The following is a 27,249-nucleotide window of genomic DNA, read 5'->3' on the forward strand; positions in this document are numbered from 1 at the left end:
CCCCTAGTTATAACCATCTATAACACCTTTTGCTTACAACAATCTATAATGCATAGTACTCATGTCTGTAATGTGTATAACATATATTAATATTTTATTAACCCTTTATAAACCATTAATAAATGGAATCATAATATCCAGTGTGATCCATTCTTTTTAAAAGAAGCTTTCAAAATGGTTTGTCAAAGTAGCATATCACTGTGGATGCTCCCAAGAGATGGCAAAGGGCACTGTGGAATAAATAAATGCTACAGTTCTAAGCAGAAATGCAGTGCAAACTGTTTTTAAGAAATGAAGTGAACAAGGAACATCAGCTGAACTTCCTGCTTTAGTATGAAAACTTTCCACTACACAACCAAGACTAGTGTCTTCTCCCTAGCCCCCACCTCTTCTGTCTCCACCCTAACAAGAAAAGAGAAACATCTCAGGATATTTTCCAACCACCAGCCACCTTTACTTATTCCCAGACTATAACATAGTGGATTTGATTTCCTCAGGGCCTTTCCAAAACTTCTCACGTGTCTGAGCTTTGAAGTTGCGCTTGTTGAACTCATTGGAGATTTCCAGGAAGGTTTTCCCCTTTGTCTCAGGAAGAAAAAACCAGACATATAGAGCAGTGCAGACACAAACCGTGAAGAACGGAAGGTAGCAGAAGTGAGCAAGACCTTCCTACAGGGGAGAAAAAAGGGAAAGTTTTGGAAACGTACCACAGTATGAGGCAAGTCCCCTCTACAAATCCTCTCCTACATATAATAGCTTCAATCATGAAATATTTCTGCACTGACTTAAGGATCTTACATACATGAGTAAGCAGCTCTCCTCTAAAAGGACTAACAACAAGATATTTGTCTCTGGCAATATGATCTTGCTTCGTTTGTGTTATAAACATTGGTCCTGACTGGCAACAGATTGTAGCTACTGAAGGGGAAAGTTTGGGAGATATGGCATTTTGTATCTTCTCCTAACCCTCAGTATAGCTCATGCTAAAGAATGATGTAAAAACAGACTCTCTTTTCAGGATTCACTGTTGGACATAATACAGGAGCACTTATTGTGAAGAGCCCACAGTCTCTCCAGTCCCAACCTCTTCCTACCGGAGTCACTTTAGGGGATAGGGTAGGGGTGCTGGCTAAGAGGCAGCTAATAACTTCTCCTCTCCCAACCTTTCCAAGTTGGGGACAGAATGGGAATGTTGGCTGTCAGGGACTCAAAACTATTCCAACCCCAGCCTTTTCCAGCAGAAATCACTATAGGGAAGCAGTAGGAATCTTGGCTAAGAGAGAGCTCACAGCTACTCCAGTCACAACTTCTAGCCAAAGTCACCATCGACAGAGCTGAAGTGCTGGCTGCCCGAGACTTGCAGATACTACAGACCCAGTCTCTTCCAGTAAAGGTTGCTGTAAGCTGCAGTGCAGGAGCACCTGTTTGTGAACTAAAAAACGGTAGATGGTTGTACCAGCTTCCAAACCTACCACAATGAATGGAAAGGCCATTCCAACTGCAAATAGATTGGACCAGAGCAGAGAGCCACAGATCATGTAAGCAGCTGGACGAGACATTTGATCAAAAATCTCTGTCGGCAAAATTCCTGTCACACCAGCTAGAAAAAGAATTTGCAAACAAGTTTATATGTCTGAAATGTTAAAACTAGAAAACATATGCTGACAAATATGTAAATGGGATATAAAAAGGACAGGGACCAATTATTAATTGATTACATTGCCAATTATTCTCACTAGTCAACACGGCCAGAACATAGTACCGGACATAACTGCACCAGGGAAGTTTGAGGATAAATATTAAGAACTGCCTAATTATATAAGCCATCTGGCAATGGAATGAGCTGCCAAGAAAGGATTTGTAATCAGAATCACTTCATATTTTGAAGGCTAGACTGGCATGGGCAGCTTAAAAATAATGTAATCAACCCTGAGACGTTGCAGGGACATGGGCTAGATGACTCATTGGAAGTTACTTCCAACCCAAATGATTTTATGACAGTTAGACTTGATTCTCCTCTTGCTTGCACCTGTTTTATATTGACATGAGCAGAGAATCATGTCCACATTATGTACCAGCACAGCACACACCACGTGCATGCACACACCCGTAAACACTGCCTGGTTCTGAGAAAAACTGCAAGCTCATCAGTTAAAAAAACACATGAAAATACGTGTTTAAATTTATATTCAAAGAAATTACAAAATAATAGAGCTCCACAACCTTTAAAGCCATACAATGAAAGAGTGAAGCAATAGGAGCACTTGGTTACAGCCCGAATGGACTGGTTAGCAAATCCAGGAACTGCTGCCTATTGTCACAAATTAGACAAGAAGTTACTACCTAGACAAGGTTGTTTTTATGCTTCAAGTTTCCTTTCACACTTTGTCTCTTCAGGACTCCAAGAGAATGTAAACAGAAATGGCTCCCGAGAATGATAGGTTGTCACTACACACCCTGAGACATAACCACAGTTACCTACAAGCACTGCTGATGAAACTACAGGTAGCGAGTGTTCGAAATGTATTGTCCCTTTGTTTCATTCAAATGTGATGTGGCTAAGTACAATCTTCAGCCCCCGCAATCGCACAAGGGTTGGGGGAAAAACCTCAGACAACTGACCTGGTCCAATTCCAAAGCTCAGGATATAGGCGAAAATACAGGCCATGCTGAGGTAAGGCATCCAGCTAATCCGACTCTATTTCCACAGAGAACAAGGGATTATAGGTTAAGGCACTTATAATTACTTGCCCCTCCTTAATATCCCCATCCGTGTCAGAGGCATAACCAGAATCCATTTCACTTAGATAATTCAATAGATTTTTTTTTTACCTGCTGGGATAAAGCAACCATGAAGACGATGGCCCATACTGCCATGAGGCTGTATCCCCCCAGAATCAGCAACCGCCGCCCAGCACGCTCTATTATTGCATTCTGAAACAAAGCAACACAGGACACTTACTAGCTATTCATACCTCTCATCCACATTCCTCCCTCTCCCATTTCAGGTCTTCATGGTAGCTTGCATGCAACCTACTTCTGGGGCAGTATCCGTTCTTTGGGAAAAAGAGAAAAGCTCATGCAATAATAAGGATTGTGTTGATGGGATTCAGTCAGGCTGGGCAATAAGGAGATGTCAAGGATCTGTCACAACTGCAGCCTCAACCCTTTTGCTGCAAATAGGCATGTTTGGAGCAAAAAGTTGACGCTCTCCAGAAGACAATTCCTCCACCTCTCAAGCTGTGTGCTGCCCCAGAGATCGCAGACAGAGGGAATAAAGTCAAACTTTCATAGATTCATAGATTCTAGGACTGGAAGGGACCTCGAGTGGTCATCGAGTCCAGTCCCCTGCCCTCATGGCAGGACCAAATACTGTCTAGACCATCCCTGATAGACATTTATCTAAGCTACTCTTAAATATCTCCAGAGATGGAGATTCCACAACCTCCCTAGGCAGTTTATTCCAGTGTTTAACCACCCTGACAGTTAGGAACTTTTTCCTAATGTCCAACCTAGACCTCCCTTGCTGCAGTTTAAGCCCATTGCTTCTTGTTCTACCCTTACGGGCTAAGGTGAACAAGTTTTCTCCCTCCTCCTTATGACACCCTTTTAGATACCTGAAAACTGCTATCGTGTCCCCTCTCAGTCTTCTCTTTTCCAAACTAAACAAACCTAATTCTTTCAGCCTTCCTTCATAGGTCATGTTCTCAAGACCTTTAATCATTCTTGTTGCTCTTCTCTGGACCCTCTCCAATTTCTCCACATCTTTCTTGAAATGCGGTGCCCAGAACTGGACACAATACTCCAGTTGAGGCCTAACCAGCGCAGAGTAGAGCGGAAGAATGACTTCTCGTGTCTTGCTCACAACACACCTGTTAATACATCCCAGAATCATGTTTGCTTTTTTTGCAACAGCATCACACTGTTGACTCATATTTAGCTTGTGGTCAACTATAACCCCTAGATCCCTTTCTGCCGTACTCCTTCCTAGACAGTCTCTTCCCATTCTGTATGTGTGAAACTGATTGTTCCTTCCTAAGTGGAGCACTTTGCATTTGTCTTTGTTAAACTTCATCCTGTTTACCTCAGACCATTTCTCCAATTTGTCCAGATCATTTTGAATTATGACCCTGTCCTCCAAAGCAGTTGCAATCCCTCCCAGTTTGGTATCATCCGCAAACTTAATAAGCGTACTTTCTATGCCAATATCTAAGTCGTTAATGAAGATATTGAACAGAGCCGGTCCCAAAACAGACCCCTGCGGAACCCCACTTGTTATGCCTTTCCAGCAGGATTGGGAACCATTAATAACAACTCTCTGAGTACGGTTATCCAGCCAGTTATGCACCCACCTTATAGTAGCCCCATCTAAATTGTATTTGCCTAGTTTATCGATAAGAATATCATGCGAGACCGTATCAAATGCCTTACTAAAGTCTAGGTATACCACATCCACAGCTTCTCCCTTATCCACAAGGCTCGTTATCCTATCAAAGAAAGCTATCAGATTGGTTTGACACGATTTGTTCTTTACAAATCCATGCTGGCTATTCCCTATCACCTTACCACCTTCCAAGTGTTTGCAGATGATTTCCTTAATTACTTGCTCCATTATCTTCCCTGGCACAGAAGTTTAACTAACTGGTCTGTAGTTTCCTGGGTTGTTTTTATTTCCCTTTTTGTAGATGGGCACTATATTTGCCCTTTTCCAGTCTTCTGGAATCTCTCCCGTCTCCCATGATTTTCCAAAGATAATAGCTAGAGGCTCAGATACCTCCTCTATTAGCTCCTTAAGTATTCTAGGATGCATTTCATCAGGCCCTGGTGACTTGCAGGCATCTAACTTTTCAAAGTGATTTTTAACTTGTTCTTTTTTTATTTTATCTGCTAAACCTACCCCCTTCCCATTAGCATTCACTAGGTTAGGCATTCCTTCAGACTTCTCGGTGAAGACCGAAACAAAGAAGTCATTAAGCATCTCTGCCATTTCCAAGTTTCCTGTTACTGTTTCTCCCTCTTCACTGAGCAATGGGCCTACCTGTCTTTGGTCTTCCTCTTGCTTTGAGAGCATCCGGAAGAGAACTGTGAGTTCCCACAACTTAGTGGGAAATTAAGAGAAATTTTTGACTGCAAAGTAGCAAGCAAAAGAGACGGGAGCTGTTTCTCTGGCTCTGTTTAAGTTTATTTTCTCTCTTGTTGTCTATTTTAGAGGAAAGAAAACTAACCAAAACAGACAGTATCAGTATGGCTGGATACAACACATTCTCTAGGAGTGCTGCATTTAGTGTAAACTGCCACAAGGTGACAGTGTTTCAGAGCATTACAGGTTTTACAGTACCTAACTTGTGTTCTTAGGTAGGGTTACCATACGTCCGGATTTCCCCAGACATGTCCGGCTTTTTGGTACTCCAATCCCCGTCCGGGGGGAATTTTCAAAAAGCCGAACATGTCTGGGAAAATAGGGAGGCATAAGCCAGGGTCTGCCCGGCCCCAGCACGACCCGCCGGGTCCGCAGCGCAGCCCAGCCGCCCGGCTACATTGTAGCGAGCTCGGGCGGGGGAAGGGGGGGGGCGCAGCCGCAGAAGGCGGCGGAGGGGCCGCTGCTGCCCCCGCAGGCCGGGCGGACCGTGCGCCCCAGCCGAGCCCGCAGGACCACGGGGAGGCCGGGCCCAGCCAGCGGCTCGGGTTCCCCTTGCGGGCGGGGACCCCCGGCCACTGGGGGACCCTTCCTGCGGCCCCGTTGCCCCGCGCGGCTTGGAACCCGGAGCCGCGGGAGCTGTTTCCAGCAGGGACAGGCAGGCCGGGGAACGTGCTCGGCGGCGGCAGGAAGGAGGCTGCGGCGCGGGGCGGGGAGTGCGGCGTGTGCCAGGGCTGCAGGGACCCGCGCCGCCCCGGTCGCCACTGAGCATCCGAAGCCCCCACCAGGCAGAGGCTGCCGGGGGAGCAGGGCAGGCGGGGGGCACAGAGGCTGCAGGGCAAGGAGGAGCAGGGCAGGCGGGGGCATAGAGGCTGCAGGGGCAGGAGGTGCAGGGGCAGGGCAGGCGGGGGGTGCAGAGGCTGCAGGGGTAGGGGGGGTGCACGGGCTGCAGGGCGAGTGGGGAACGGGGGTCACAGAGGCTGCAGGGGCGGGAGGGGTGCAGGGGCTGCAGGGCGAGTGGGGAAGCAAGGGTCACAGAGGCTGCAGGGGCTGCAGGGCGAGTGGGGAGCAGGGAAACACTTAGCAACCCCCAACCAAGATCAGAGCAGGAGGGAGGAGGGGGAATGCGGGGTGCTCAGAGGAGGGGGCAGAGTTGGGGCAGGGACTTTGGGGAAGGGGTTGGAATGGGGGCGGGGCCAGGGTGGGGAAGGGGTGGGGCCGGGGCCCCCATGGAGTGTCCTCTTTTTTCAGTGTTGAAATATGTTAACCCTATCTTAGGATGCAGTACTGTGAAGACAGATTGCAGATGAAAAGACTGCAAGCCAACACTTGAAAGGTAAGAGTCAGCCTCTGCAGCAGTGGAGGCAAGCCAACTGAACTGGAGAGCTCCAATTGTAGCATTCACTGGGAACCCAAAGAACGGGTCTTTTCTAGATAGTTCCTACATTACTGTTTTCTCCAGCCACTAACTTTAAAAATGCTATTCTCTACCAGCCTACGAGGCCTTGCCCACAGCAACTGTCAAGACAAACAACTACTCTGGCTCCAGTAGGTAAGTCACATTTTAAATATTTATGTCTAATTGGAGAAGCTGGACTTCAGAGACTGGGGATACAAGAGAACTATGATACCTTCCAGTATTGTCATAATGACAAGCAAAAATCTTTGCTGGAGTCCACTGAAACACTTTCAAACAGAACTCTTTTCTGGCAAACACCTTCTAAAAATAAGCATTTTTTAAAGTAGGCAGATGTCATAATATCTAAAACCAAACACTGGCAGATTTAAATAAATAAATAATTTGTAAAGTGCTTCTTTGGGAAGAAAGTTATTGTAGATATGAAAGTTGCCTGTTGTACGTCAGTAGGGTTTGCTCACATAAGCAAAATGCATTAGAGATTCTTACAGAAGTAACGGCTGTGATCAATTCGCAGCAGCCGGTGCCAATAATGACATATTGGATTTTCTCATATGGAATTCCAGCCTCTTGGAACACATAGGAAGCATAAAAATACATCTAGGAAGAAAAGAAAGGGAAAGTGAACTGTAAGAGAAGTTGCCCTGGAATTGCACACCACTGCCAGTCCCACCCCCTCAGACGCCATGTTACTCCTCCCGATCTGGAGATTAACACTGTCACCCAGAGAACTGGCTACTTGGGCTGCCATTCAAACTGCTTCTCCACAGTGTCCATATGCAATCCATTCAGTAATGTGCATTCAGCAGCCAAACACCTGATATTTGCATCTAGATGGTAGCAATGAAATGCTCTCTGCAAACAATTGCAAAACAGATCCGTAAAGTAACTGAAATGTTATTTTAATAGTGCAGGCAAAGAGAACTCCATCAACTACAGAGCTCTCTCCAGAATAAAAATGACCCTTTCCATTATGCCCAATGTACCAGGTATGACATGGGCCACTCATAAGCAATGCCAGGCATTCCCTGCCACTCCATGTTTCCCGATATCTCAGAAGACCAGTATGCAAATATTTCTCTTAATGCATTTACGTTCCCGTTTTCTTGTTTTCTAGTTTCTTGGGCATCTCAGTCTGATCTCTCCTCATCCACCCTTTCCTGCCCATGAGTGGATGGCAAAAGGTTTTTGCCCCATCCACTTAGGGGGACATCTGATCAAGGACATAGCCTTTGTACCCACCTCTCTTTTTAGGCCACCATTTTACCTGCTCTTATTTCAATTCTCTTCATCCATTCCTCCTGCTCTGGTAGATTCACATTGCTCTCTGGAGATCACCAAGAGGAACTCTGCAAGGGAAGCAGGCTAACTTGCCCTCCCCTACAGAACAGGGGGAGATTCTCAGCCTCTGTTTGCCCAAAAAGTGACAGTCTTGCTTGCATTGTTGTCTCACATCTGATACCTGCTGATGAAATGGTGGCTATCATGCTTACCGAGTCATTTCCACAGAGCTGCATGGCACTGCTCAGCACACTGATACTTATTAGCTGCCATCTTACAGCTGGATTCTGGAACAGCTCCCACGGACTCTTTGCCCTCTGACCTTTGATGGCAGCCTGTTCTGCTAGCATTTCCTCCAGCTCACTGCTCAGGTCACCATTACCTCTCAGCTTCTGCAATGCTGTAAGGAAAAAGGTGCAGTTTATCTACTACATGGAAGCACTTTAACTTCCATCAATTCATCTCCCTGTGGGAGTGAGGGACTGGGTGGCAAGTGACAGTCACAGAAAGCAGTGTAGTGGTAGGACTTTGTGATCCAAGAAACCACCTTTGATAAGCAGAGAAGGCAAGATGTGCTATGCTTGATGAAGCTATTAGAAGGTCTGTGAGACTTTGGGGAGAAGGGGTGACAAAATCCATGCAACTTTCTTACCAGGGAATATGTCCAACCAGTGCAATTTCAGCTACCACGCTTCTGACCCTTATAGAGAGAATATTACTCTATGGTAGCTCTCCAATGAATCTAAGGGAGTTAAGATTTTTTGGTGCACAGCACATGTGTAATGGAAACTAATTCCAACCTGGTCCACATCTGGAGATCTGTATGTTACAAATGTCAATAAATTTCCTTATATGAAGTGGATTCAGATTTGGTCACTGAAATCTTCATCTAGCCTTCATTTTACATCCTAGTTACAGACTACATCCAAAGTTATCTAGGTCTCCTTAAACAGAGAGCAGGTTACATGCTAATTGCCTTTGGACTCACTATATGTAGTGAAAAAGTCATTTGCAGCAACAAATAAGTACCTTAACAGGTCAAAAAACAGTCCTCATGTAAACTTCACTCTAGTTTGGAAGAAAGAAATAATGACATATTTACCCTGCCTGCCCTTTGCGTGACACTTACGGTAACTTACTATATAACATAACTGAGGGCAACATTCTCGAAAGGTGGAGGCCCCGGTCTGTGCCCAGGTACAAGTGCACTCTTGTTGGCACCTACAATTACTGCAATTGTCCACACAAATGGTGAGATGGCTGCCAACCTCGCAGGATCCAAGTGCCCATGCAGCTGAGGCTGCACTTTTGTGTACGCATTTTTTGCACAAAGAACCTGGGCCTCTATTTTTGAAAAATGTCACCCTAAATGTTCCGCAGAAAGGGGCCTAGACATTGATTGGGCTAAACCATTTGGTACTCATTAAAGGAGGCCAGCAGCACTACAGGACAGAATATTGACTGTGGAAAAAACATACCTTTCAAGCTGCTTGCTCCAAGCCAAACATGCTGGACTAAGCTATGTAACATATTAAGAATGTACAACAAAACTAACATCAGTTTCTTTGCACTGTCCGTAAATCTTGCCCCCTGAATCGGACATTGACACGATCACTTTACACTCACCACAGATGCAGGATTCCTTGTCACCTCGGTCAATCAAGAGGTACCTAGGGCTTTCTGGTAACCAAGGCAGAGTAATCAGCTGGATTAGACCAGGCACCACGTTGCTAGCTAAAAGAAGAGGCCAGCTCTCCTCTCCCCCTAATAGTTCTCTGAAGAAAAATAAAACATAATTAACATGAATCAATCAAATGTTTCATAAGACAAAATACAGTGTTCTGAGGTGGCTGGGTGAACTGGTGGCAGCACAACACGCTGTAGGTGAGCTGGGTTTGACTCACTCTCGGGGCTAGTAGAGCATTTGTGCATCACGCAAGAGAAGCAGCTGAGTTTGAAAGTGATGGTGATATGGCCTCCTGTCTCACAAGTGACTCCTTGATAGGAGATATATGAAACAACAATGCCATTTGCCTTCACCTCAGAGGGAATGGCACCTGCCTGGAGGTTAGTTTGGTGCTGAGATGTGACAAGAGAGCAGGAGGTCAGAGGCATAATGAAGGGTTAGAGAACTCCATCTGAACAGGCTTTTGGGCCACAACCAGGGACACCAAAAGCTCACACTGTGGTGCTGGGGGGCAGTGGGTCACACCACAACTTCCCACCAACCCATGCACCAAAACTATAGCCCATCTTGCTGTTTTTATATGTTGGACAGCTGCTTTTAAGGGACAAGGCAATCCTGCCAACCTGGAGAGATGGGACATGATTAAAAAATCTCCTCACTGGGAGAAGGAATTCATCCACAGGTCTAGATGGGGAAATAAGATATCCAAGGACAGAGGAGTTTGGGGGGATTCCAAAACAATGAGCCCTCCCTGGAACATTTTAAGCACAAGGGAAGGAAGAGTGCACTTTTAGAACGTGTCTGGCTCAAAGAGGGTGGTGGTGAAGACTGCTATAGAGCAGAAGAGGTCTCTCTTTCTGGGCTGAAGATCCAATGCTGTAATCATTCTGGTACTGATGGTTTTTCATTCCACTCTTGAGGTTTCACCCATATACATTTTCCTTTGTTCACATTTCACACTTGGCTGCCTGTTCTGCATCTCCTGGGATGGTTGGATCAACCCCAATGATTGTCACACACAACAGGGAAATTCTACTGCTACTTCAGGATAGCCAGATCAAAGTAAGCCGTGTACAGTTTAATGTACAGGATTGATCCAGGAACACTGGGGCAATGCATATATTTTGGGACTGACAGAGCAGCAGATTTACAAGTTGACTATATTCAGGAGGCCCTTTCTGAAACATGTGGAGCCTCTTCACACACAAGGCAAAATGCAAGTTGGAATAAAAAAGTGCAACTCCCATTGATGTTTCTGGGCCAAAATCAGAGGTGGCATAAATGGTGGTGCAAGTTACACACTGGGTGTAAGGGGCAAAGGAGTGTAACTTGAAGGCAGCAGCGTGGCTTAATTGATGGAGCATAGGCCTGGGACTCAGGAGACTGAGGTTCTATTCCTGGCTGTGATCGTGGGCAAGTCATTTCACTGATATGTGCCTCAGTTTCCTCATATGTAAAATGGAGATAATGACACTGACCTAATTTATAAAGTGCTTTCAGCTCCACTGATGAAGAGCTAGGTATAGTTATTGCACCACTTTGATATTCAATGGGTATGAAAAAAAGCAGCTTTTGCACCAAGGGTGGCAGTGGTGGGGTTGTAGCAGGAAAAGCAATTAACACAAAAGTCTTGCCCCACATACTCACTTACATCTTCTCCCCTAAGAGGCAAAGCCAAATTCAGCCCTGGGATACACAGGCACATTTCCCACTGAAGTCAATGTCACAGCAGAATTTGGTCCACAGAGTCCCAAATTCATGCAAGTTACGCTCATTTTGTACATCCATTGAATGCCAGTGAGTGAAAACAGGGCTCTCACTTCCACCAAGAGAATTTACACAGGGCTATCCATAAATTAGGTGACACATTCGAGGGTGGGTGGGTCCTTAATTTTGCATGTTTATTTCAGTGTCACAAAGTGTTACAAGCAGTGGGTGGGTCCTGAAAAATCACCAAAAAATCTGTTATATGATTTATGGACAGTCCTCATCATCACTTATGCCACTGCCGAATTTGGTCCCTAGGCTCAAAACCATCATGCTGTCCCGGGTATATATAGGCATTTGAGCAGGAGAAGACGGGAGAGGAAAGAAAGAAGAGAGTTAGTGAATCAGAAACATAGTGGAGTCTATACATTACCTAATTCCAACAACTTGTCCCAGCACCAACCCCAGGGCAGTAAATGATGCAGAAGTCAAGGTCACTGCTCCTCTGACCTTCTTGGGAGCACTTTCCCCCAGGTACATGGGCTGAATGTTCATGCTCACACCTGGACAAGACAAACACTGACCTCAGCTTATACTCTCAAGATGTAAAAGAGAAAAAAGAAAAATTAAAATAGCCCCTCGATGAGGTAGTTAGCTGTATTCTCTCTGCTTGTTACAGAGTATGCTGCTTACACGGATATCTCAATGCCTATTATTTACACCAATATATTTCCATTCCCTCTAATTCACTGTGTCAGTTTTGGTAAATACTGTATTTATGTGTTTGAAAGTACTGTGGGCTAATGAAAAGCAACTTCACATTTTTAAAGTAAGCGACATAGATTATCATTACTGTACATTATTAAAGCTGCAGCTATATTGGTAATTTTTGGTGCCCTCAAAGTGAGTGACTGACAGTGCTGGCTAGAGGCAGATAAGGGGTAAATTTTCTGCCACACCTCTAAATGGCTTCCATTTGTGTCATGCAAAACAGTGCATGCACATATCTGTGTGTTATGCAGATGCAAACAGCTGTATGCTCTTTAAAAAGTCTAACCCTTGCATACAAGCCAGTGTTGGAATTTGTATACACAAAAGCTTTTCAAACAGGTTTGCAGGAGGGGAAGCACATTTTTTCATTAGTGTTCACATAGATGCTAAAATTGTTCAAGTGCCGAGGGGGTGTTTGCACCAGCAAAGTGCAGGTATGTGTGTGTGGAACTGAATGTGCATAAGTGGAGACCAGGGGCTACGATCAGGCCTACATGTGGGTAAGCTCTGTGAAAGATTTCCAGCATAGTTTGACCTATACACTAGAATATAACCTGCAGCACTCCCTGCTGTTCCATTCTTGGCACTATCTTGGTCTTATTATTTTGTATTATAGTAGAGCCTTAGAGGCTCCAGGCCCCATTGTGCTAGGTGTAGTAAGAGACAGTCTCTGCCCTAAAGAGCTACAATCTAAATAGACAAGACAGACTGAAGGTGGGAGAAAGAAAGTACTGTTATTCCCACTTTACAGATGGGGAACTAAGGCAAAGGAATTAAATAGCTTACCCTAGATCTCACATTAAGGCAGAGCTGGGAATTGAATCCAGGTCTCCTGAATCCCAGTCCAGTGCCTTAACCACAAAACCATCCTTTTTATTAGGGGCTAGTATGAGATCAAACATATTTAATTTGTGACAATATTGGATGTGGGGACCCACATCTTCAAGTGAGCTGCTAGTGCACAAACTCTTCTGTGCACATGAAGCAACTGTCATTAACCAAGTCAACCTGGGAGTATGTAAAACAGTCTCAGGTGGTAAGCTGAATGATACAGAAATTCCATATGTGCAAGTAATTCTTGTCACTACAAATAGCCTTTAGGAAAATTATCTTGTGTGTGTGCATGCGCGTGTGTGTATGTTTCTGGATATTAGGCACAGACTTTGATAAAGGCTTCTGCATAATATGTTTCAGAAGCATATTGTGAAATGTTACATGGAAGAAGCCGTATACTGGTTGCCAATCCAGGTTTATGTCACCTCTTAATGGCAGGGAAAGGAGACTGGCATGTTCTTTGGTGCCAGGGGTTATGAGTTAAATGCCAACTGCAGCACCAGGGACTGCAGAGCACGTCAGAAACCGTTTTAATGCCACAGACATTTATATTTGTACTGGTGTTTCTATAGTCCTCATTACCACAGTATCACTGTTCCTTACCAGCATTGATTCCAGTGAAAAATCTGCCGAGCATGATCATTTCGAAGGATTTGGCCATCCGGCTGAATCCTGACAAGACTGCAGCTATGATCACAAACGCGTTATTCAGCAGCAAGGATGTCTTCCTTCAGAGAGAATAAAAACAGAACTGAAGGCTCAGCTTTCACCAGGTCTGGTTATCAGAGCCAATGGTGGGTCACAGCAGTCCAATTTTCCAAATTTGAAAGTTTAAGTCAGGGTGCCCGTTTCTATAGCAGGACATTCAGATGGGCACTTAGGGCCCAAATACCCCTTCTGGTGCTTACATGGCAAGTATCCAGTTATGAAAACTGGGTTTGACATTGGCAAATAAACTGTCATCTGCATTGCCCAGTGCATGGCAGAGTTAGGGATTGTTCACCTGGAGGGGAATCCCATCCATTGTGAACTAAGATAACTGATGATTGCAGGACCAGATTCAGGGAACCAGGAGGGCATCATCACATTGATAATCCTGATTCGTTGCTCCTGCTCTCACACTTAACAAAATCCCTTTTTAATGAAACAGAAGACTCATAAAATCATTATGAACATCCCCAAGAAACAGGGTGAGTTCTGGACGACAGCACCGCTACTTAGCCCATGATTACCTCCTGAAATGGTAAAACTGGTTCCTTCATTATGGAAGGGGGAGCTGCAATTTTTACCAAAAGCACAGCATGGGAACACCATACTAGAGCTGGACAGAGAGGCAAGTACAGTGTAACTTTCTGTGGTTTCACGATAAAAACATTGATTGTTCTTTCAGAGAGAAGGGGAGGTTATACCACGTGTGAAATCTGAGGATAGGGAAATACAGATTTTTTTTTAATAAGCTCCCAAGCACAGGGAAGAAAAGGAACTTGGAAGACTCAATGGATACCCCTTCTTGTAAGCACCTTATGCTCCTCAAGCTCTGGATCCCGTGCAGCATTCCTACCCTTTCCCACTCTCCATTTTGGAAAAAAGCTCTCCATTAATTCTGTGCTTGTTTCCTGCTTAAATTGTGACAACAACATAGGTGAAGAGAAGCTGGTGTCTGCACACTTGCCTGCTGTATCTTATGTTATGCTGGTTGAGCAGAAAGCCATACCTAGATATTTTTCCAGTGGTGCAAAGTACTGTGCTATGTTGGATGATGAGAAGTGAAATGCTACCATTCAAGGTAGCTTCCTTCAAGGGCTAATCCCAGATTGTATGGGCTTGTTTTCTTAGGTTAAGAATGAACTTCATGATTTTCAGTTGAGTTGGGTAATTTGGAATTGGGCTCTTATCAGTGTAACATCCAAATGTGGTCGGCATTTTTAGATTAACAAAAAACAATCTACAAAGTTCAAGATGCAAATCCAAAGGCCTCTTACCTTCCCAGCTTGATTGCCATGGGTCCTGCAATGAGAGCTCCAGTGAGTCCCCCCAGAGAATAGACAGAAACAACGAAAGACCACACCAGCAATATCACACTGCTCTCTAGAGATGCACCTGTGCGTTCTAGCCATGTTTCATTTATAAACGTCTGAATGTACTGTAAGTGAAGGACAAGAGTCACTTTACTGTAGGATTAAAAATAAAGATCACTGAGAAATAGAAAAGGTTTTCTTTGTATTAGGTATGATTTACGTGATGATCATGACTCCAAAGTTCAGCTTGAAGAAAGCATTCAATTCCAAGGTGTATTTTTGACATCCCCCTATAAAATTTTAGTTGTTAAGAAGCCATACTAGACAGATTGCCTTTACAAAGTGAAATTATCTTGCATATTTAAAAAAATTATCTAAATATATTTCATGGGCTCAATCCTGAATTCAGCAGGAAAGCTTGATTTCAAAGGGTGCAGGATTAACCCCTATACACTGAATGCTCCCAATAGCAAAATTATAAGGGGTGCTCAGTACATAACTCATTTTAAACTAACCTTTCTCTCCCAATCATTTCATGTCCCCAGAGTCACACCAGCAAGTTCCAGATCCATTAGAACATCTAGCGTGTAATATGCGGTACATTTCAGTTATCACAGAGCCCCAAGAGAGCTAGCCAGCAGGGAATCAGATAAGTGGCTGTCATGTATTATGTAGCCTGGTTTTGCAGATGTTTTAAAAATTATTATTTTATAAAGTAAGACAAATTTATCTAACTTGTAAAAATGTTCTTCTAAGACTGGAAAGTTTCAGAATTATATTTGCTAAAGTTATGCCTGATTCAAAAAGGTTCGGACTGGCAATCCTGTGGTCATAATCCCTTCTGGGTCTCAGCTGTAGCACCGCTAGCAGGATGCAACAGTTAAATCAGGGGTAGGCAACCTATGGCACGTGTGCCAAAGGCTGCACGCGAGCTGATTTTCATTGGCACTCACACTGCCCGGGTCCTGGCCACCGGTCCGGGGGGCTCTGCATTTTAATTTAATTTTAAATGAAGCTTCTTAAACATTTTAAAAACCTTGTTTACTTTATATACAACAATAGTTTAGTTATATATTATAGACTTATAGAGACCTTCTAAAAACGTTAAAATGTATTACTGGCACGCGAAACCTTAAATCAGAGTGAATAAATGAAGACTCGGCACACCACTTCTGAAAGGTTGCCGACCCCTGAGTTAAATTATTAATTATGTAAAGGACACAAATCCTTCCTTTACTTTCCACCTTCAGTAGTAGCTGACTGAAGGATTTTGGCAAGATATGCCTGTTTTTTCCCAGACAGGTGGACCCTGAGGATCCCTGTAAGGACTACAGAGTTTAGACCTCCCAAGATTCACTGTCTCAGGAGATGGCTGCAAAGGCCAGTAGAGCACTTACTGTAGTTGGAGCATTGATGATGGAGATGTTGTAGCCATACTGGAAAGTCCCTCCAATCCCAGCAGCACATATTGTAAGAAATAGGACCTTGCCTTGAAGCTGAGGTAAACAAAATATAAATATATTAAAAGGACAGAAAATGTTGATAGTTTTCCACTGATGAAATGTAAAATGGTTCAACAGGACCTTGGCCCAATCATTTGTCTGGGATGGTTTGAATGATAATAGGTGAAGACAGGAGACATCATGCTGGCTCTAAAAAGGAAAGGTTCCAAAAGACAAACTAATCACACAAAGAGATTTTAAATTTTAAGGTGCCTAAAAAATTATTTTAAGAAGTAATTGCAGTTAGTGAGTTCAGGGCTGGTTCTCGGCAGCAGTGCTGAGAATGTCCAGAGTTTATATTTAATGTGTGCATTTCTAAAAGTCAGTTCGACATTCTGGAAATATCACTGCACAAGCATGCTCAGCTACTAGAGCTGCCACCAGTTCAACTCCATACTGACATGATGAATGTATTATACAAGGATTGCCAAAGTTTAAAACACTGTAACAATATCCATCTGAGGTTAAATGTCTCCCTCCGATCAGGGTTCCATAGGGTATTGGGGTTTTATTCCATAGCCCTTTACAGCCCTTTATTGTGAATTTCTGATTTGGTGGGATGCTATTTTTTCTGCCATCTCTTTCCTTCCACCTAGAATCATGCACCATTTACTCTTGATTTTTAATGGAAAGTCCTTTCTCTTTTCTGGTCATTTGAGGGTGTATCTTTCTTGCACTCCTTTATATTTATACACTGCAGCAGATGAATTATTTCAGTTTCACTCTCTCCTGTCACAATTGGTTGCACAGCTCTTCTCTAGGGTTCCGCTATGCTTTCTCCTCACAGTTTGTGATCAGCAATTCTGTATCTGGCGAGGGTCTGCCTGTGTTTTTCATATTTACTGGAGTGAGGTATATGCTTAGGTGCTGGAACTAGGGGTGCTGCCGAACCCCCTGTCTTGGTTTCCATTCTATGCAGGGTTACAGTTTAGTTCAATGGCTCTCAGCATCCCCACTATAAAAATTGTTCCAGCACCCCTGCTTGTATGAGATTTGTACTTGTCTGTTTCACTGTGATTTTTAATCAGTACTTCTCAGTTACTGCTAGATTGTCTTTTAAAACCTGTTTCATGTCTGCAGTAGTATTCACTGGGGAATGGGACTGCCTCCTATGCTTGGGAAGTTGGTACTAGGGAGGCCTGCATGAGATGCTATGTAGGCTTGAAGAATATGATCAAGCTTTTAGTGGAGGTAGTAAGTGCTGCTCTAGGTGAGATGGGACCAGAGGCAGAGAACTCATTTTCTGAATGTCCATCAGCAAAGGGATTCATCTCCCTCCCCCCCTCTTACTCTGAAATGTCCCTAATTTGTAAGGGACAATCCTACCAATGGAGCTCTACACAACACAATGCAGTCAGGATGCAATTGACAGAACAGGAGATGTGCTGTGATACAGCAACACCCTGTGTGACGCTGCGCTTTGGGAAAGTGCCCCACAGCCACTGCAGGGTGCAGCGAAGAGCTCAGTGAAGTACCCAGCGCTGGCTCTTCAGGGCACGGAACTGTGGGGTGGGGGAGAGCGGGTGCCCCTGGCTGTACGAACCCCACGGCCCCGCCCAGTGAGAGCGGAGCAGCTGCCGCCTGCGCTGCACTTGGGCTGGGGGAGGTTGAGTGTAGGATGACCAGATGTCCTGATTTTATAGGGACAGTCCCGATTTTGGGGTCTTTTTCTTATATGGGCTCCTATTACCCCTAGCCCCGATTTTTCACACTTGCTGTCTGGTCACCCTAGTTGAGTGAGGTGAACGGGCAGGGTGCTGCCGGCGGGGAGGGGTGTGGGAACCGGGCAGAGTGCTGCGCTGGAGAATGAGGGAGCCGGGCAGCCAGGGCGCGGCGCTGTGGAGGTGGGGCAGGGGGATGCGGGAACCGGACAGGGAGCTGCGCTGCGCTGGAGAATGAGGGAGCCGGGCAGGGCGCTGCGCTGGGGGGCGGGGGTGGGGGATGCGGGAACCGGGCAGGGCGCTTTGCTGGGGAATGCGGGAACCGGGCAGGGCGCTGCGCTGCGCTGCGCTGGGGGATGCGGGAGCCGGGCAGGGAGCTGCGCTGGGGTGGGGAGGGAGAGGATGCGGGAGTCGGGCAGGGAGCTGCGCTGCGCTGGGGAATGCGGGAGCCGGGCAGGGCGCTGCGCTGGGGTGGGGAGGGAGAGGATGCGGGAGCCGGGCAGGGAGCTGCGGGAGCCGGGCAGGGAGCTGCGCTGCGCTGGGGGATGCGGGAGCCGGGCAGGGAGCTGCGCTGGGGTGGGGAGGGAGAGGATGCGGGAGCCGGGCAGGGAGCTGCGCTGGGGGATGCGGGAGCCGGGCAGGGAGCTGCGCTGCGCTGGGGGATGCGGGAGCCGGGCAGGGAGCTGCGCTGGGGTGGGGAGGGAGAGGATGCGGGAGCCGGGCAGGGAGCTGCGCTGGGGGATGCGGGAGCCGGGCAGGGAGCTGCGCTGGGGTGGGGAGGGAGAGGATGCGGGAGCCGGGCAGGGAGCTGCGGGAGCCGGGCAGGGAGCTGCGCTGCGCTGGGGGATGCGGGAGCCGGGCAGGGAGCTGCGCTGGGGTGGGGAGGGAGAGGATGCGGGAGCCGGGCAGGGAGCTGCGCTGGGGGATGCGGGAGCCGGGCAGGGAGCTGCGCTGCGCTGGGGGATGCGGGAGCCGGGCAGGGAGCTGCGCTGGGGTGGGGAGGGAGAGGATGCGGGAGCCGGGCAGGGAGCTGCGCTGGGGGATGCGGGAGCCGGGCAGGGAGCTGCGCTGGGGGGTGGGGGATGCGGGAACCGGGCAGGGCGCTTTGCTGGGGAATGCGGGAGCCGGGCAGGGAGCTGCGCTGCGGGATGCGGGAGCCGGGCAGGGAGCTGCGGGAGCCGGGCAGGGAGCTGCGCTGCGCTGGGGGATGCGGGAGCCGGGCAGGGCGCTGCGCTGGGGGACCTGGGAACGGGACCAGACGCGCCCCCGTCACCTGAGCCTGCGCTGCGCGGTTCAGCCCCTCTTCTTCCTCCTCCTCCTCTTCCTCCATCCCGGGCTCGGGCTCCGGCTCCGCACGCCGCGCCCCGGACAGGCTGGAGCCGGCTCCTGCAGGGCGGGCCCGGCAGGGACAAGGAGCCGGGCACTCGCCGCAGCTCCTCCCCCGCAGCGCTGCAGCCCGCCCCCGGGGCCTGGGCCTGGCTGGCAGTGCTGCGGCAGAGCCCGCCTGGGCAGAGACACCTGCGGGGGTCATGGGCTTTGCCGGGGCCGTGTGCGCCCTCCAGTGCCAGTTGTGTCCCGGCCAGGGGCCTGGCCCAGCCACCCCGACCCTGCGTGCCTCGGCCGGGCTCCTGCCTCCTGCCCCCTGCCCCCTGCCCGGCCTTCCCGCAGCCTTTGGGAGCCCAACGTGAGTGCAAAGCAGCCGGGGCCTGCACACAGGTCCTGCCCCGTGCCAAGGGCTCCTGGGCGCTACCCGGTACCAGCCATAAACAGCAGCCGTGACTGCCTAGCCCGCAAACCCTGCGTGCCAAGCTAGGGCCTGAGTGTGCCTCCATCAGATCAGCGCAAACACGCGTGGGGCTCAGCGCTGGGGTTTCTCATGGCACCGTGGGCACTGCACACAGAGACCCCTCTGAACAGGGTACTGCCTGTGGCACACAGGTCTGCAAACGCTAAGGGACAGCTGAACGCAGTGCTGCTCCCTCACTGCTTAATGTTCCTGGGAAACTCTCCCACGCACTGGTCATAGAAGACAGGAAAAAAAGATCTGAATGGGAGAGGGTGATTATGGGCCCTTCAAAGTTCTCCCCTTCACCCTCCCTCTCATGCACACATTTTGCCCTGGCTTTTCAGGGGTGTCCCAAGCTTTGTCTCCCGCCATTAGACAGTGATCATAGTAAGCACCTGCACTGACAGAGCAGCCCTTTTAAAATGAAGGAAGAAAACACCTACTTGATAAACCTTGTATATATTTTTAAAAATATATCCTCCCGTTCGCAGAGGGGTGGGGGAAATCAGGTCTGTCTCTGCAACTGAGGGAGGGCTGTAGGATGAGTGAAGATGTATAGGTAGGGGTCTGTGTAGCTTTTACAATTCAAGTCTTCAGGCTGTGAGCAAGTAGTTATTTTGCATAATGGGGAAGGTGTCTTGATACACAACACCTTTACTTTGCAAGAAAAATATGAGATCTGTACAGTGCAACATGAGCTATAGTGATACACAATACCTTTACTCTAGCAAATCTTTGGTTGCCTGTAGGAAAAAAATCAGAGGCATAATTTTTCCAGGGTTAGACAGTTGCTAGTATTTGAAAGGTGTAAATTTCAAATATGTTGGTAGTTGCCAGGATGAACTTCAGGAAGAAACAGCCAACTTCTTTGGTTAATCTTTCAAGAGCTGTTAACACATTTTATAGTGCTGAATTGTTAAAACACATGGTAGTTTTCAAGTGCCCTTTGTTTCTTTGAGAAGTGAGATCTGGTCACCCACTTCTGCAGGGCTGGAGCCTTGTCTGCATTTTAGGAATTTGGCATGTTAACCTCGTGGTTACGTGACAGTGATAAAAATGCCTGTTTTCTGTCTGCACAAGTGCTTCACCATTGCTCCCACCAGTGAAGCTGTACTGGTGCTGGTGGAATGGTGGGAGATCTGAATAACGCTAAGGAAGACACAGCCTTACTTTGATTGTTTGTCCCTGGTTTGGAGGCAGAAGACCAGAACATAATGGAGCACTGTTGCTTTCAAACTAAAGTACCAACTTTAATCTGCTCTCCATACATGGGAGATTTGATTACTTAGTTCCCCCATATATATTATTCGAAAATTCTTGTTCCTTCAAATATCTTCAAATCAAATTCCAATTTTGAAAAGCCGGAGGTACTGTAATCTCTGTGGGAAACTTCTGTCCAGCTGTCATAACGAGTATTGCCTTAATTCATGATTACGTTGTTGCTGCAGGGCAAAGTCATACACTCTCAGAAAGGGATAATGGGCTAGATATTAATCTCAGTTACATCAGTGTAAATCCATTGTAACTCCATTGACTTCAGAGTACTTACCCTAGTATACATCCAAAATAACAAGAGATCAGAATCTGTCTCTCTGTGAACCTTTCTTACTTTCCCCATCAGTTTTCCCTTTACCCTTCGTTTGTGGTATATGAGTAGGTGAAAATAACCTGTTCCCATGCCTGATAAAGAGGGGGTTCTCAAATCACAAATTCAGATAATCTTGGAGACTGAGCATCTCCATGCCTCAGAGCCTTCCTTTCAAAATCAGCATCTTACTATTATCACACATTAGGATTCTCCCTCACTTTCCCAATCTCAGTGTAGAATTTCCCTCTTCTCCCTCCTCCACAGGTCCTGCATCACAGGCTTTTTCCTAGTCTGAGGAAACTTTTGGGGATCTCCCTTCAGAACCCATCAAAACAGCTCCCAGTGTAGCCAGAAAGTTGGCTGCAGCATGCTATGAAGCGTTATTTCCCCGAAGTACTGAATATGCTGTCTGTGCACTGTTCTTGTCCCCGGCCAATGCAGGGACATGGCAGTCAGAGCTAACCCTTGGCCAGTCCTTGCTTTAATTTGTTTTGGGTAGTCTGTTATGATCTCATCAATTAATTCATTATTTCTTTAAAATACCTTGATACTTGCAGAAGTTGCTATACAAATCAGCAAATAGTAAAATACAAAATTGTACCAGTCTCTGCAGTTTGTTCATTCTTCGTTGGTATGTTTCCTGTCTGTCTTTTTCTGATGAAAGAGTCTCTTGTACTTTGGGAAGAGTTCTAGAGGATTATTTAAATCTCCAATGCAGGAATGTGTGTATTTAGTCATCCATTAGATTGCGTTACAGACACTTGACTTGGCAGGTGTTTTGCCAACTGAATGTACTTCTCAAAAAGGGGTTGCGGGATCATAGATGAGGGCTTAGTTGGCTGGTTGGTTGGTTTTATTGAAAACACATGATATGTATGCTGGGGAAAAGCCTGATATTCACTTAGGTAGTTTCATCCTTATGCGTATCTGCCAGATTTCTTTAGACTTGACTTCCTTATACAATTTGGGGGGTTAGAGGACCTGTCTGGGTCAAGCAACATTACATTGAGGTTTGCACTGCATCCTTTTCTGCCAAAGAGCATGTTCTGGGGTTTTATTGCAGGATTCAGAACTTTTTAGAGGTTTGTTAATTCTACAAGTTTGAGCATGACACTGCTACTGTATTTAGCAAGAGGAGATACATCTTCTGTTTTGGATTACTGTAAGCACCTGTGGTCAGGAACGGTTTCATACAGTACTGAGAATGCTGTCAGTGCTTTACAAATAATAATGATAATCACCTACTATGCAATTTAACAAATGGTGGAACTGGGGAGAGTCTAGCTCCTAATCCAAATCTTAACTTTTCCATTGACAGCCTGCCACACACACAGAGTTTGAGCTTGGGGCAACATCTCTGGCATTGCACTGTTGCCTCTTTTAAATAAAGCGTGTTTCTACTTTGAAAAGTGATTCAGGAAAAATAATACAGTGGGGTTCCATAATTAATGCTTTACTTGATGTCACTACTAAATGTGCTCAGATTAGACATAAACCAATGTTTTGACAGCCGTGCAAACTCAATCTGGGATCTGAAAGTCAAGCTGCATTATTTCCTTCCCTCAAATTAATACCAGTAATGAAAGTTCTGCAGGTCAGTTTAGGCCCTCGGTGATATCTATGCAACTCCACTGTAATGAAATTATGCCTCAGTGACATCTGCACTACCTAATTGTTGTCTTTGGGTTTGCCCAGGACAGGTATAATTGATAGGTAGGGGTCCATCATTTCATCCACAGAAAGAAATAGAATCCTGCTCAGTCTCTTATAGCTGTATCGGTGTGACAGACTAAATGGGATTAAAAACTAGTAAAAGCTTTGTTTTGTCACTAACATGGCATACATGACTTTAAATACACAAAAAGCATATTTAATTAATAAGGCGGCGCTGTTCTCACACACACACTTTTCAGAGTAGCACTGCATTTTAAAGTACTTTCTAAATTACATCAATATTTGAAATCTGATGTTGCAAATAATCTTAGCACGGGGGGTGGGGGGGGCAGGCTCTCATGGGGAAGGGCAAGTATATCATGTAAAAATATCTATATTTAGTTAATTTTGGTGGTTACATACAACAGGGTAATTTTGTGCAAACTTCCTCCAGAAAACGTGTCAGTACATATCTCACTCCTGGCTCTCTTTTGAGCAGTGTCAAAGAGCATGGTGATTTTTGCTTTATGCAAAAATGTCAACCAAGGAATCAGCTGAAACCAAATATATCTACTTAACTCTTGACCTACCGGTCTGTTAGTAGTAAAATGGGGGGGGGGGGGCTTAGATCTGAAATTGAATGGATTTGGGGAAGGGTCCCACTTTGCCACACATCCTGAGTACACCATCATTTTTCTATTTTGAGTTTTAAAGCATAGCTGAGTTATGGTTAAAAATTAAAAGTCTGTGTAGCAGTGAAAAAATAAGAGCTGCTCAAGCTAAATGCTAACAGCAGAAAAGGTTTTATTATTTCACCTCGAGGAACGCTGCACTTTAATGGCCGGCTTCCTTCACGTGACCTTTCATCCTTTTCTTTGGCTTATTTTTCACTAGGTTGTGAGTTTTACACTCTGCTTTCTGACGGCACTGGTTACACACCATTAAATTAGGACACAGTAACCGGGAGGCATGAGCCAGTGGGTCTGGCTGAAATAGCAATTGTTTATTACTCCAGAAATGGTTGTATTTTCCCATCTGGGTACCAGAAGACAGTAAGGCAGTAGTAGCAACAACAGTGGCAGAGTTGCTTCTCTCCAGTAAGTGAGAGTCCCAAGCATTTGAAGTTACAACCAACAGTAATAGCTGAACTGCTACTTCATATAATATCTGATCTTTATATATAATGATGGTATTTAGCATCTTTCATCCTGAAGGATCCCAAAGCTCTTTTAACTACTGTGCAAACTATATAGGGATCATATAATTAACCACTGAAGTACTGGGATGTAGCATAAAGTAACAGTTTTGGATATAAGCTGAAGAATCTCATATTCATTTGAAATCAGAGTAATTTAGGGAGGCAGAATGTACAGGTACTGTGATTCCCTACCTGGCCCATAGACATGACACAGATGTGATGGAGTGCTCACCTCACCCACCTGCAGCAAAGGTTTATTGGGCCTGAGTGGCCAATTAGCTCCCCTGCTTGCACCTGGAAAGTGAGCCAAGCCTAAGTAGTGATCAAGCCCAGCTGGGGAAGAGCTGGAGGCAGGGTTGCATAAAAGGACTGAGAAAGCTCAGTTAGGGGATACTTGGGAGGGGGACAGAAAACTTCTTTGGAGGGAAGGAAGGGCCTGAGGCAGGCTATAGTGATGTGGTTAATCAGGAGACAAGGTGGTATTAACCATGGGCTGTGGGGAAGTAGCATAAGAAGCCTAGAGATAGGAAGGGGTCCAGGAAAAATCCTGTGCACCTTAAGGAGCACATCTATCTACTCAGGATAGGGTCCCTGGGCTGGAACCCAGAACAGACAGAGGGTTTGTTGTAAGGACTATTCGTCCCAGCATGGGGGCTGCAGGCTGAGCCTTGAAGATGGGCTGAAGAATAATCCAAAAGGGGATAGAAAGATCTTCTTGTGTTGAGCTGTTTTGGGGACTTTTTGAAGAGTTGGTATCCCAGAAGGGGTGGTGTGACCAGGCAGGAGGACTGAGCAATGGTTAGCAGCAGTTGCCAGATGGGGGAGAGCGAGCCACTAGGCCATGCTCAGCACCAAGCGGTGCCAGAGCTCTGTCACAACAGGACTAACACTCTTAGGCCTGGTCCACACTAACCCCCCACTTCGAACTAAGATATGCAAGAAGTACCTTAGTTCGAACTTACCGCGGGTCCAGACGTGGCAGGCAGGCTCCCCCGTCGACTCCGCGTACTCCTCTCGCGGAGCAGGAGTACCAGCGTCGACGGCGAGCACTTCCGGGATCGATTTATCGCGTCTAGACAAGACATGATAAATCGATCCCAGAAGATCGATTGCTTACCGCCGGACCCGGAGGTAAGTATAGACGTACCCTTACAGACAATGGGGTGATACTTGTAGGTGTGGGAGTTCTGGGCTGTAGTTCTGTCTCAGATGAAGAGGTTAATGAAATTAGAGACATGGAAGAGCTTCTGTCAGGCAAGAATAAAAAGTTCCAGACTAATTAGCAGAGAGAGGATGTGAGTAAGAGGTGACATATTAAACTTACATAAACTGATAACCAACTGATCAGTTGGACACTCCAGTTCACCCTTTATCAGAATAAAAGAGCAAAGGGGCAACCAACTGAATTTAAAGTCAACAAGTTTAAAACTGATCAAAGGAAATATTTTCTTCCTGCTGTGCATGATTAACCCATGGAACTCATTGCCACAAAGATATTGCTGGGGCTAAGAGTGTAGTAGGTTTCAAAAAGGGTTAGACACTTACAGGAATAAGATCTGCAATTACAAGAGCTAGTATAAAAAATCTGACTTTTGTTTTCCCTTCCCCACCCCCAATGCTACTATAACATGACAGAATTACAGAGTTAATATGCACCCCACTCCTACTAACTAAAGTCACATGGGAATCACTGACTATGGGATGACTATCACTGGTATGGATCCCTCTACCCAAACTCCCAGACCTGTTCAGATGAGGGTTGGACTAGCAGGACTGGGTTGAGTCTGGAATGGAAAAGCATGTGGGGTCTGCCTCTGTCCCCCGCTCTGGGGTAGAGCTGGAGTGTGCAGTGGGACAGTAGATGAGGATGACTTTTTGCTCTTCCTTATCTGCTAGTGGAGGTTAGAGTGTGGATTGGAATAAGAGGCAGGTGCTGGCTCTAAATCCTTCCACCTTTGGGATCAGGTTAGTGTGTAGAAAAGAGACCAAGTGACCTTCTCCGTTGGATCATATAAACTGGAACCATAAACTCCCTGAACATTAAATCTCACCAAATGAGGGTCAATCCATCCTCATCATCATATCCACTCATTATACTCCACACCCGAACATAGCCACTCTATGAACTTCATACCCTCATATCTCAATGCCTGTACTTTGACCCATCAACCTTTTACCCCCAATCGAGGATATTGCAGATTATGTATACCTTATGCCACCTGATCTTAAACCAAACTTTGCACCCTCAATAATCTGTATGTTATTCCCTGATAACCAGAAACTTCTATGCTCAAACTCTGTTCACTTTTTTTTTTAACATCATCTTAATAAAAATTTTAAAACTGAATGGCTAGGCTGGAATCCTCCTTCCAAACACACATAGTCTGCTTTGAGGTTAGCCTGGCTGGCCCCTGCCCTGTCCTCTCATGGGGTGAAACTAGAGTGTGGAATAGAAAGCACAGCCTTGCTCCCAAGGATCCAGCACCAGTGTCCACTGCAGCAACACACAATGTGTTGCTGAGAAAACAGCTATTGTCCTTGGTACTGTATGGCTAATGACATGCATAGCACAGCACAGCCATGTTTGCTACTGCTCAGACAGGTCTCTGGTAATAACTACGCTGCTGTATGACCATAAACCCTTTGCAGCTGTAAGCTCACCCCTGCACAGCTTTACCATGGCTAGCATAGCTTAACACGTGACGTGATAAAGACACAGATTTCCTAGGTCTGAGGACACAGGGAGAAGTTATTGCTGCACAAACTTACCTCATTCATCTCTCTCCTAAAGCCTTGAAGCCAGCAAGACATGAAAGGGGAGGAAACATACTCAGCAAAACATCATTTTAAAAAGAAATGAAGTAAACTATCAAGATGTACGCATGCCTTCCTAAGTAACCATGTGATCCTAGCATTGTCACCCTTTCCCCGCCTCTCCTCTCCATCTTGTCCAAGTCTCATCAGAACAAGAGTAAAGTCCTTTTGGACAGAGGCTTCATCTTGTTTGTG

The 27,249-nt window shown here is 46.1% G+C and overlaps 1 protein-coding gene across 2 annotated transcripts; it reads right to left on the bottom strand.

Annotated features, from left to right (window-relative positions):
• Nucleotides 1–468: 468 nt before the first annotated feature.
• Nucleotides 469–22,011, bottom strand: LOC135890474 (solute carrier family 2, facilitated glucose transporter member 11-like). 2 transcript variants are annotated; one of them, XM_065417897.1, is made up of 12 exons: nt 21,991–22,011; nt 16,250–16,348; nt 14,817–14,977; nt 13,438–13,562; nt 11,663–11,792; nt 9,462–9,610; nt 8,048–8,235; nt 7,044–7,154; nt 2,833–2,934; nt 2,623–2,698; nt 1,473–1,600; nt 469–669 (listed from the first exon to the last, which is right to left on the bottom strand). In XM_065417897.1, the coding sequence occupies exons 1-12, from the start codon at nt 22,009–22,011 to the stop codon at nt 469–471; spliced, it is 1,491 nt and encodes a 496-aa protein (XP_065273969.1). The 2 variants fall into 2 exon arrangements, with proteins under 2 accessions (XP_065273969.1, XP_065273968.1); XM_065417896.1 differs by lacking the exon at nt 21,991–22,011 and adding an exon at nt 19,289–19,345.
• Nucleotides 22,012–27,249: the final 5,238 nt, after the last annotated feature.

Source organism: Emys orbicularis, chromosome 16 (assembly GCF_028017835.1).
Source record: "Emys orbicularis isolate rEmyOrb1 chromosome 16, rEmyOrb1.hap1, whole genome shotgun sequence".
NCBI classification, from domain to species: domain Eukaryota; kingdom Metazoa; phylum Chordata; order Testudines; family Emydidae; genus Emys; species Emys orbicularis.

Coding starts and splice junctions, on each gene's coding strand:
- LOC135890474 (XM_065417896.1), bottom strand. CDS start 19,345: ATGGAGGAAGAGGAGGAGGAGGAAGAAGAGGGGCTGAACCGCGCAGCG. Junction 11,793..13,437: donor TTTCACTGGAATCAATGCTG/GTAAGGAACAGT, acceptor TGTCTTGTCCAG/GTGTGAGCATGAACATTCAG. Junction 2,935..7,043: donor TGATCACAGCCGTTACTTCT/GTAAGAATCTCT, acceptor GCTTTGTTTCAG/AATGCAATAATAGAGCGTGC.